This window comes from Suncus etruscus, chromosome X, assembly GCF_024139225.1.
Source record: "Suncus etruscus isolate mSunEtr1 chromosome X, mSunEtr1.pri.cur, whole genome shotgun sequence".
NCBI classification, from domain to species: Eukaryota; Metazoa; Chordata; class Mammalia; order Eulipotyphla; family Soricidae; genus Suncus; species Suncus etruscus.
Genome location: NC_064868.1, coordinates 65305349 through 65317733, shown reverse-complemented (window position 1 = coordinate 65317733; position 12385 = coordinate 65305349). Strand labels below are relative to the sequence as shown.

The 12385-nt window shown below is 36.2% G+C and overlaps 1 protein-coding gene across 1 annotated transcript in view; it reads left to right on the top strand.

Moving 5' to 3' along the window:
* The window catches only part of ABCB7 (ATP binding cassette subfamily B member 7), a 99311-nt gene extending 88370 nt beyond the window's left edge, over window positions 1–10941 (top strand). The window contains exons 14-16 of the mRNA XM_049767221.1: window positions 1809–1912; window positions 2711–2818; window positions 10634–10941. Of these exons, the coding sequence (XP_049623178.1) occupies window positions 1809–1912; window positions 2711–2818; window positions 10634–10849 (428 nt within the window). The 3' untranslated portion in view covers window positions 10850–10941. The remainder of the gene's footprint in view (window positions 1–1808; window positions 1913–2710; window positions 2819–10633) is intronic.
* The last annotated feature ends 1444 nt before the right edge of the window (window positions 10942–12385 follow it).

The following is a 12385-nucleotide window of genomic DNA, read 5'->3' as shown; positions in this document are numbered from 1 at the left end:
AATTTGGAGAGGAATTATATAGACAGTGGTTTGATAATGCAAAAAGTAAAAAAAGGCACACTGGGTTTTCATAAGCCTTAAATTTTCATTACAAACATTTCATTTATTTACAGTGGTTTTGTATATACATGATATTTTCAGGTTACTGTGCTAAAATCATTGTAAAATTTAAGAGATGTGGCTCGGGGGTGAGGGGCAGAGAGATAGCACAGCGGTGTTTGCCTTGCAAGCAGCTGACCCAGGACCGAAGGTGGTTGGTTCGAATCCCGGCATCCCATATGGTCCCCTGTGCCTGCCAGGAGCTATTTCTGAGCAGATAGCCAGGAGTAACCCTTGAGCACCGCCAAGTGTGCCCCCCCCCCAAAAAAAGATGGGGCTCCATAGTTAAGCACCCAAACATTATCAAATATAGATTTGATTATATATCACTATCAGGGGGTACAGATTGAGGGGAGGCAGCTGAAACAGAACTGCTCTTGAGGAATTTGGCATCTATTATAAAGTAATCATAAGCTCTAAAAATATTATGCACATGTATTCTCAAGTCGATTTATAGCAGTTACTTGTTCATCACTTGGTAGTATAAAATGCTTGCATTAGGACCAGGGATTTAGCTCAGTAGTAGAGCACTTAACTTGCCTTGTATGTGTTAGGCCTTGGATTCATTTCCTGGTATTTTATGTTTTCTCAAACACTGCTGAGAGATTTTAACCCCAGTTACCAAGCTGGGAGTTTGTCTCAAGTATTACCATGCGTTTCCTTACTCTCCTCAAAAAAAGAATAGAATGTCAAAAAAATGTGAAACAAACAAACAAAAAAAAAAACCAAAAAACTTCTCTCATCATTGCAGTACATCTTTATATTTTATCACTGTTTTTATTAGGAGTAAAGTAGCATTCTTCTAAACTGTTTATCCTTTTGGTTAATTCTAAAGTTCCTCACATATTTACTCTGTGATTTTGCTTGACACCTGTGTCAGTACCCAGTCATTTTTTTTTCTTTGTATCTTTTAAGCCGGGAGTCATCTTATATGCCGGTATATGGCATGCTGAAACTTACTCCAGTTTTAGGGATGAGTGATCCGCCCGCCCCGCCCCCCCCCCCCCCCATTGCCGCATTCCATCCAGCTGCCAGGCGTCATCACTCAGTCAGTCCTCTGCTGGTCCTGATTCATCATTCAGGGCACACTGAGGAGCTGAGTGCAACACTCATCCAGACTCTGGGTATGCAGCTTTCTGGTGCTCAGTTTTCTGTTCAGCTTTTATGGGACACAGAGGAGGCACTCTATCTCCCTCTAGCTGTCCTATTAATCACTGCACCCCAGCCAGCTGCTCTTGGAGGAGCCCCCTCTCCTGGCTCTCAATGTAGATCACAGTTAAAAATTCAGTCACTCACTACAAGTGGCAAATGTAAAATGATTGTTGGTACTCCAAAGTCTAGCTTTATTAAACATATACTGTTAACCTTTGAGGGTTCTACTCTTTTTCTCCTATGTTTTTTAATTTTCATTGGTGTGTGTTAAAAGAGAGATAGTCTTATATGGCAAATATAGCCCACACCCTATATTTTAACAGGAAAAGTAGGGGGTCGTCTTATATGCCCAGTTGTCTTATAGACCAGAAAATACAGTATACATAATATAATTTGACAAAGGATACCATATGTGAACTGAGATCTTTACACCTTAGTAAAATTAATCATAGAGTAAATGTTGATGTTATGACTTTCTACTTTTATCCATTGGAATAGTAAATATATAAAATATATCTTTATACTTTGCTTCCCTTATTAAATTTTTTCTTTACTAGGAGGAGAAAAGCAAAGAGTAGCAATTGCAAGAGCCATTTTGAAGGATCCACCGCTTATTCTCTATGATGAAGCCACTTCGTCATTAGATTCAATTACTGAAGAGGTAAATAATGATGAAAATACAAAGTTCTTTCATCTGTACTTATTTTATTTCCTTGGAAGTTTTTGTGTAATGACTACTTTGCTTTGTAATTTGTATGGATTTCTGTAGGAGGTTCTATAAATCTAACTATGTAGGCTTTTTCCCCCAGTGTAGCAAATATTTATTGTATGAATTTCAGCTTGAATTAAATGAGATCACATTGTCTTTCAGCTTTAATTAAATGAGCTATCACATTGTAAATCCCCTCTTTTGGGGATTGTCTGTTCACTTTATGCTTCTTTATTATCCTTACATCTTTCAAAATTGTAGGAAATGCCTAATATGGTGAAAGAAAATGTTGTTATTCTTTCTGCCACTACCACTTTTATTTTTATTTTTAGTCCACATCCAGTGACAGGTCATTCCTGGCTCTGTTTTTAGTCATTGTTTCTGGGGGTATCAGGGAACCAAAAAAAATTTACTAAATCACTGTGAGGTGCAGAGTTAAAAAAGCTGTTGTTAGCTGAATTTTAGTCATACAAATGTTTCAACACTCATCCTTTCACCAGTGTCCATTTCCTGCCACCAATTTCCCTAGTTTCTCCCGTCCCCACTTCCTAGGCAGCCTCTATGGCAAACTCTTCTCTGAGTTTTCCTTTTGTTTTTAGTAGTTTATTAATTAGGTCAAATTATTGTTACTTGTTAAAAGTTAATTATATAGAAAACTAATTAACATTTTATAAATTCACTTAGTTAATCTATGAAATTTTAATACACATTTACCTTAGAGTTTTTCCCTTCATCTTGTCAAATTTTCAGACTATTCTTAGTGCCATGAAGGATGCAATCAAACACAGAACTTCTATATTCATTGCACACAGATTGTCAACAGTTATTGATGCAGATGAAATCATTGTCTTGAACCAGGTAAGAGATTTGACTTTAAAACTTAACATTTGAGGGACCAGAACTGTGGCGCAGTGGTTTGGTATTCGCCTTGCACTCAGCTAACCTAGGACGAACTCCGGTTTGATCCCCCGCATCTCATAGGTCCCCCAAGCCAGGAGCAATTTCTGAGTGCATAGCCAGGAGCAGCCCCTGAGCGTCACAGGGTATGGACCAAAAACAAACAAAAAACACCTGTGGCTTTCACCACCCATAGATTTTGGGTTCCTAAGCAACCCAGAAAACTTAGTATTTGAGGGGCTGTAATGGTAGCACAGAGTTAGGGCATTTGTCTTGCATGCAGTCAATCCTGGATGAACCTGGCATCCCCGACATCCCATTTGGTCTCCAAGCCTTCCAGGACTAACCCCTGAGTGCCACTAGGTGTGGCCCAAGAATCAAAAAAAAATTTTGAATAACACTGAAATTGTTAAGACACAGTTTTTAAGTATTTTAAAGATATGTTAAGAATTTGTGTTCTTTGAATGAAACTAAACCTGACTTTTTTTTTACCCACTTTTGAAAAGAAATAATGTGTGCCATTTTCAAGAAGGACTAAAATGCATTGTTAGCTCATTTTATTAAAATACTGGAAACAATATTGGATCAGGAAAATATTAACTCCTCATATGACAAAAGTAGGTTTTAAAATATTATTTTTCTTTTTTCTTCAGTAGAAAATCTTTGGTGATATACTTGCTGCACGTTATATTTTCACTTAATCTGTATAGACTCGATTCCTAAAAGAAAATTAGCATAAACTGAAGTGGTTATTACCAGTCATATTTGTCTTTTTCCTTATGGGGAAAAAAGAAAGAGTATGACCTGCTTTCTTTTCTCTCTCTCTCTCTTTTTTTTTTTTTTTTTTTTGGTTTTTGGTTTTTGGATCACACCTGGCAGTGCTCAGGCGTTACTCCTGGCTGGCTGCTCAGAAATAGCTCCTGGCAGGCACGGGGGACCATATGGGACACTGGGATTCGAACCAACCACCTTTGGTCCTGGATCAGCTGCTTGCAAGGCAAAAGCCGCTGTGCTATCTCTCCGCTGCTTTCTTTTTTGAGGGAATTTCTTATTATAGTGTACTAAGTGTTCATAGTACTATAATATTAATGGGCAGATTTGGAAATTGTAGTATTCTTTTTTTGTAATAAAATGGTCTCCCAACTCACTAGTACTTTATTATTTTCAACATTGTTCAGTTATACCTCACATTTGGCATCTTATTAGGATTTTTCCCCTAAAATAAACCTGTTATTATTTTGAAGTCCTGGGGTTTCAGTTTTATCATTTTGAAATATAGGAGTTAAGAGAGAAGTAGCATTTCATCTGTTTTCTTTATAGAGTTATTGAAAAGAAAATTTCCACTTCACTAAAATTTCTTATAGGGTCTTTACTTCTATTTGATATATACACATATATATTTGCTATATATATTTTATATATGATATGTCATATCATATATCATATATCATATATGAAACAAACACACATATATTATATCTTTTATAAGTTATATGCATACTTGAAAGCCTGTCTTCTTGCTCATTTGCTAATAAAGGCCTGTATATTCATTAGGAAATAAACAGGTTTCTTTAAATTGTAATTATACTGGAATGTCTAAATAGGAAATTTTATAAATATACATTATGTCATACATGTTGAAGATTCTTTTTTTTTTTGGTTTTTGGGCCACACTTGGCGATGCTCAGGGGTTACTCCTGGCTGGCTGCTCAGAAATAGCTCCTGGCAGGCACGGGGGACCATATGGGACACGGGGATTCGAACCAACCACCTTTGGTCCTGGATCAGCTGCTTGCAAGGCAAACGCCGCTGTGCTATCTCTTCGGGCCCATGTTGAAGATTCTTAAATGAGAACTTTCCATTTAAATTTATTTAGATAGAATATTTTCCTTATATAATAAGATGCTAAAACATGTTAATAAGTGTTTTCTTAACTATATTACTTCATGAGGGACACCGTATCTATACAAATTTTTTTGCAATGTTACTGGGTTTGGATTATAATTAGAACCAAATCTTATTTATTTTGGTTTTGGGGCCACACCTGGCAGTACTCAGTACTTCCTACACGCAGGGGTCCTCAAACTTTTTTAAACAGGGGGCCAGTTCACTGTCCCTCAGACCATTGGAGGGTCTGACTATAGTAAAAATAAAACTTATGAACGAATTCTTATGCACACTGCATATATCTTATTTTGCAATAAGAAACAAAACAGATACAAATACAATATGTGGCCCGCGGGCCATAGTTTGAGGACCACTATCAGGCTCTGCACTCAGGGATCAGGCTTGGTGATACTTTGGGGACCTCATAAAAAGCTGGGGATAGAACCTGGCTCAACCTCGTGCAAGCCAAACTCCATATCCACTGTTCTATCTCTGGCCCCGAAAGCTAGTTTATTAATAACTGCTGCACCGTTAGCTAATTTTTGTTTATAATTTGATGTTTCTTTAATTGTTTAATTGTGAAATTAAGAGACAGGGTTTTTTTTTTTTAGTAAAACTAGAACTCATACTAAATTTACTTAAAAAATAAGAGTGCCTCTGGGCCCTTGTTCACCACCTACATCCTGGCAATTATCTCTTTTTATTCTTGGCAAGATAGTGGAAGTTTATTTTTCAAGAAATTAATAATTCAGTACCTTATGTCATAGAGGATTTGAATGTAAGCAACCTACATTAACAGAAAGAGAGAGAAGCTAAATATCAAAATATACTGAAGGATAAGATCATACATCTTTTGCCACCAATGTCAGGAGCTTTGTCAACCTGATGTGAAAAGGTGGACAATACTAAAAGCTTTCTGAACAGAACCAAAATTAATTCAGAATTGACCATGTAATTCAAGCTGTTTCTGGAAGTGCTTCCTCAAGGTAAAGGGGGTTGTGAGTAGAAAAAAAGACAATGAAAAGGGGGCCAGAGAGATAGCATGGAGGTAAGGCGTTTGCCTTTCATTCAGAAGGTCATTGGTTCGAATCCTGGCATCCTATATGGTCCCCCGAGCCTGCCAGGAGCAATTTCTGAGCATAGAACCAGGAGTAACCCCTGAGCGCTGCTGGGTGGGACCCCCCAAAAAAGACAAAGAAAAAAGATCTGCAGCAGCAGAATAAATCATAATTTAAAAAATAAAGTTAATAAATTTTTTGTTGGTACAACTATGGGAGTAGCAATTCAAGAATATTTTGTGTATATAGTAAAAGTGAAGAGTCTCACTCCAGCCAGTAAGGAACTCAACTGAATATGGGACACCCCCAGCTATCTCAAAAGACTTAAAGGGAATTTCTATATTTTTTGTATGTTTCTGTAGATGCATTTCCTTAATAGTTACAATCTTAGTGTCTATTTCCATTAGTAGAGGGAGCTTCCCCCATCCCTGCTTTGGATCTACTTTGTAGGAAATTCTTTTATTTATTTATTTTTTTTTGTTTTTGGGCCACACCCTATGATGCTCAGGGGTTACTCTTGTCTATGCGCCCAGAAATTGCTCCTGGCTTAGGGGATCATATGGGACACGGGGGTTTGGAACCTCAGTCCATCCTAGGTCAGTCACTTGGAAGGCAAACGCCCTACCACTGCACCACCGCTCTGGCCCTAGTAGGAAATTCTTGTAGAAAAGTCTTGGTTGGGTTATGAACTCAGGCTACCTTCATGTTATAGAGATCGTTTAGCTTGTTCATTTTACCCCCATATGCACCAGGAGTATCATGTAGTATTGTTCCTTTTTGCACACACTTTTAAACACACTGAAATGGGTAAATCTTACATACAGAAAGAAGTTCTTATCTAATAGGGATAGGAACTTAAATTTTTTTAGTGTAGTGCTGCCTTTAATCCGGGGCATTTGTCATGGAGACTTGACTTAGGCCTCAATGGATTGGACATCGACCATCCAACCTCAAACCTCAGATCGCAGTATTGGTACTGGCACAGATTATGGCACCAGCACCAGGATTCAAACACCCCCTGGGGGAGGCGCAAATGCTGCCCTGGCACCAGCCTACTTCAGGGTACTGTATTTTCCGGCGTATAAGACGACTTTTGAAACAAAAAAAAAAGTCAACCCGAAAATCGGGGGTTGTCTTATACACCGAGTATATCCTGAAAAATGTTTCAATATGCTGTTAAACGCCGCAGAGTTTCCAAATCTCTTTCTTGGGGGGCTCCCAAATAGTACTCAGGAGATCTGGGGGTCACTTCTGGCAAAACCCAGCTAACTGTGTTGATGGTTCAGTGCTAGGGTCCGAGGATGGGGTGTTGTTTGGTTCCTGTAGTGGGGGAGATTAACTGAAGCCACCAGGGAATTGCCAGAAAAGGTGCCTACGATAAGGGACCAATCACTGCAAGGCTGCTCGGACCGCCTCTCTAACTCAGCCAATCCAAGCAGTCTTTTTATGCATGCAAATTAGACAATGTTTTGGACCTGAATCTACACTGTAAAAAGTCTGCTCAAATTGGCCAGAGTCAGAGAGGAAGTCTATTACAGTATAACCTTTGAACCATTGCTTGTTGTGATTGGCTCACTGTGGTACATACAGTTGCAGCACAGGAACGTTCTGTCTGATACAGTGAATATAGGCCTAAACCTATGTTTTAACTGCAAAATTAGGGGGTCGTCTTATACGCCAGAAAATACGGTAGGTTCATAAGACACCCTGATGAAGAGGAAACATCAATAACTTGATCTAAGGGCAGGTTGTTCTACCTTACCACCCAACCTGAAGATGAAATCAGAAGATGCTCTGCCCTAGGATCAGTGCAAGAACCAACATCTCTAGTTACAAAAGACTATTTACAACAACCACAACTAAGCAGAACTTTTCCTGGCCCACAAAGAAAAACTTTATCTTAGGGACTGTACAAAAACCAAGATATTTAAACTGCAGAAGACTGAATTTGTCAACCGCAACTGAGCAGAACTTTTTTAGGACCTTAAAGAGAGACATTGGGATTGGACAACCAACATGCCCAGAGCCTGTAGTTGATCATTAAGCTGAAGAAATCACCATCTGCTAGATGTAGTGCCTTAGGTGAGAGAAAGACACATAACAAAGCCACTAATGCCTGTTCAAACTCAGAGGCTGGAAATGGCTTAGTAGAAACATCTTAGCCTCATGAACCCAGCTGCTCCTCCCTCGCCCATTAGGAAAATAGTCAGCCTCTCTTTTATGAGGGCTTGAAATGGCCTCACTCAGCCACTTCAAAAAGGCCTACACCTCATATGGACCAACATTCTCATATTCAGTTGAGTTCTTTACTGGCTTGGAGTGAGATTGTGCTTTGGATTCTTCTCTTACTATATACACAAAATATTTTTGAATCTCCTACTCCCATAGTTGTACCAACAACAAATTTATTGATTTTTTTAAAAAAAATTTTTATAATTTATTCTACTACTGCAGATCTTTATCTTTTTAGAAACTTTTTTATTGAGGCGATTGCTGTGGTCTGGGATGTGAAACAAAAATGGTATTGGCATTTGATCCAACCAGGAGTATTATTGAAGGGAGAGTAAAAATGGTATGGGGTACATGTCTTTAATGCATATAAAAGTTATGGGAGTTGTTAGGATTGCTCTACAGACTGAGATCCTTGCAAATAGGGCAGAAAGTGTACTGACTTTGCAGTATACACCAACATTAAACAGACTGCTGAGTCTCTGGCTCCAGAGAATAGGGATATTTTTTGTGCCACAGACATGAACCACCACTACCATCTACAGCATGTTAACAACAAACTTGGAACTCTTTATGTCACTCCACAGTCCTCCCTACATATCTGTTCTGATATAGGTTTTAGTACCCAAAGAAGCCATCCGTGACAAAGTTAACACAACTTGCTGAATGGAGTAAAAGAAATCCACCTAAGTTGTTTAGATAATTTATAAGGGGGTGAGTAAAAATGTATATAATCTTGAGACTTTAGGGGAATATGGTATTATCATAGAAGAAAACAAATAACTTCAGAACCCAACTTTAGAAAAATGGAATATTATATCTCTATCAGATAGTTTATAATTGCTATAATAAAACCAAAATTATGAAAGGTAAGTCAGAGTAATAACCATGAATCTTAGATAAACTTATAAAATACCATAATAAACTAATCTCAGAAATAAAATCAATAGCAAGATGATATTCAGTAAAACTTTTAGAAAAAACAGATACAAATATGACAAGATTGGTACAGAATAAACCAAGAAAAAAACCAAGCAAACTTGGAGACTAATTTACAAATAATTCCAGTAGAAGAAGAGATAGGAAAAAAGTCAGAAATTCTTCAAGAGCTATCTGTGAATCTTTATAAAGGCAAAATAAGATTTCCTGAAGGGTGTGGGAGAAGGAAGCAGAGAACTTGATTTAAAGAATTAAAAGTAGAAAGCCACCAAAACCGGGGGAAGGGACTAAACATACAGGTTCATGAAGCTAGCAGATCACCTGGCTAGCCAAGTTAAAAGGAAACATGCCAAAACACATAGAAGTGAAACTTGAGGTATAAGGCAAAGAATTATGAAGACCAGTTATGTAGTAGGTGAAGGGAAGTAGAAAACTTACAAAGGAGTAAATAGAGTAATATTCAGAATACACCAAGATTAAAGCTGTTTGCCAAGAATACTGTACCCTGCAAAATACTAGAGATGAGAAAGAAAAGGGAAATCCAGTATTTACGGAAGATGAACAACATGTTGATAATTACTAAGTAAAATATAAAGTAAAATCAAAACAGTAATTGGTGACAAAATTTAATGACCTAACAAAACCAATGGGATGCAGGATAAATAGTCAGCAGAAGAAAGGAATAGAATCATAGATCTAATTCAGGAAAGTTACCAGAAAAATCTAAGATTACACCTAAACAAACCAGAAAAAGAAAAACCAACATCAGTACTGAAAAGAATCAATAAAAATTAAGCAGAAATTTTAGAATGGAGATTTTAAAAAACAGTCCCTAGATCAAAAAAACAAAATGTTTATTCTTTGAAAAGATTCTTGAAGTTAGACAGACCTTTAGCCACACGCAAAGAGACCACCAGAAATGAAAGATAAGTTATAACATATGGATGAAAATTTAAAAAATCAAGACTGATGAATATTTGTGCTCCTTTACTCCCTATCCTGATGAACATTTATATGGTGATGATAAATTACAGAATTTAGAAGATATCGTATTTTTAGAAACATAATAAGATTCTAAGATTGAAACAGTAATAAACTAAAAATAAGAACAGGCCCATCACATGTGATTAAATTAAACTAGTATTAAAATCTCCCATGGGATAACAAAATTTTCAAAACCCAATTATTTCATTATTAAATTGTACCAAAATATCAAAGAATTATACCTATCATTCTCAGATTCATAAAATTGGGAAACTTTCAAATTCTATAAAGCCAGTGTTAGAAACCAATCAAAAAGCTTCTTTCAAAAACTCAAATAGTGGCATCATAAATAAGGGAAAATTATAAAACAGTAACTCAAGTGAATGCATAGACTCATTCTGAGCATAATACTAGCAAGCTTAATAAAACAACATAAAGAAATACACCAGGGAACTCAAAATGTTTTAATATTAATGTTGGAAATAAAAGAAATACATCAGAAGTTCTCAAAAGGAAAGTTTTACTACCTTTATGTATTCCAGTTTTCTATGGAGTAGACATTGGAAGAAGTATTTTTTTATATGAATTTTTTACTTTAGAATCCTTATAAAGTATTGTATGTGTTTTCAGGCATTAGTTATAAGACCTTTCTCTGTATTTTTCTTGTTTCTGTTTTTAGGGTAAGGTAGCTGAACGTGGTACCCATCATGATTTACTAGCTAACTCTAGTGGTATCTACTCAGAAATGTGGCATACACAGAGCAGCCATGTGCAAAACCATGATAACACCAAATGGAATACAAAGGAAAACCAGATGTCCAAAGAAGAGGAAAGGAAAAAACTACAAGAAGAAATTATCAACAGTGTGAAAGGCTGCGGAAACTGTTCCTGCTAAGTCACAGGAGACATTTTATTGTTTTGATTATATATTTGCACTGAAGCAGAATTGTTTTATTATAAATAAATTACACATAACTGTTTTCCATATTCCTTCTGTTTAAATTTATTTGAAAAGGGTCTTTAATTTTGCGATTTTCATAGTCTATTGTGGTATTTATATTTATTCCCAGGTTGTTTTCTTATACTGTCTTCATTGGACTCAGCATATTCTTTGAAATATTTTACTAACCATTTTCATAATTGGAGCCTGGTAGCCTTTCTATAGTCAGATGAATCTCTTTGGTGTCTGAATTTTGGTGGTTTAAAAAAATTTTATTAATGTAGATAATTTAAATAAAGTATGGTTTATTTAGAAAAAAGAACTGGTACAGAGGTTAATGCACTTGCTTTGCATGCTGCTGACCCCAGTTCAATCCCCCAGCACCACACATGGTCCTCACTGCAACGCCAGAAGTATTCTCTGAGCACAGAGCCAGAAGTAAGCCACAAACAAAATATTAAACAAATAATAAAATAAATAAGTAAATAGTTGAGGAATAATATTTACAACATTTAACAAACTCTAATCTGTGTTGACATTTTAGAATTATTTTATTACAAGGCCTAAATTTTGTCATTAATTGGATGACTTCCTTTTTGACCGAGAGCCTAAAAATATAACCCAAGTTTTACCTGTTAGCAATTAATAAAACATTGGACTTATTTACTTGGAAAGATCATCACTTTTCCAACCTTAATTTGCTTTCATTTATGTGATAGTAATTATTTAAATTGAAACATTGGTGTGTTTCATGAATAGCTAACTATAATGAAGTTCTATTTCTTACCCAAAAAGTCAAAGTATTTTACTAGTTTTTGGAATTAATATGCTTTAATAATTTTGTACGAGTGAGACTAACACCTTTTTAAACATTGGTTGGCTTAAGTTGCATATCCAGTTATTTTGGGGGGGGGATGTTTCAAACTTCTAAGTATCTTATATAAATCAGAAAAGGAAATTTCTCTGGCTACAGTAAATGGAGAAACATTTGGATTTTCATCTGACTCCATCCTTGTTAGAAGTAATTGTGTAGATGACATAGAAACTCTACAGCCATATACATGGTTCTCTGGGACTCTTTTTCTTGGTTTACAAAAGACACAGATTCCCTCTTGGGTATAGTAGGCTGTGTTAATAAAATTAATTTATAAAGCATATCCAGTTTTAAAAGATTTTAATAAGTAGCTTTAAGCCAGTACTCCATAACCTTGGACAAAGAATAAGTGATACATAACATTATTTTTGAAGGTATAATAATAATGAAATTTATAATCAAGTACAGAATACTGTTTTGGTTCATTACTTATTCTGAAGTCATAGTGCTAGTTTGAGCACTGGCTGTGGGGGAGGGCTGAAGGGAGCCCTTCCTTTGAGTAAATTAGCATTACTAGAAATAGGAGAAATTAGCCTAAATTAAAAAATTCCTTTTGATTTCTGTACATGTATCTCCAACAATGCTGTTAGAAAAGATTTAGCCTTTTTATATAATCA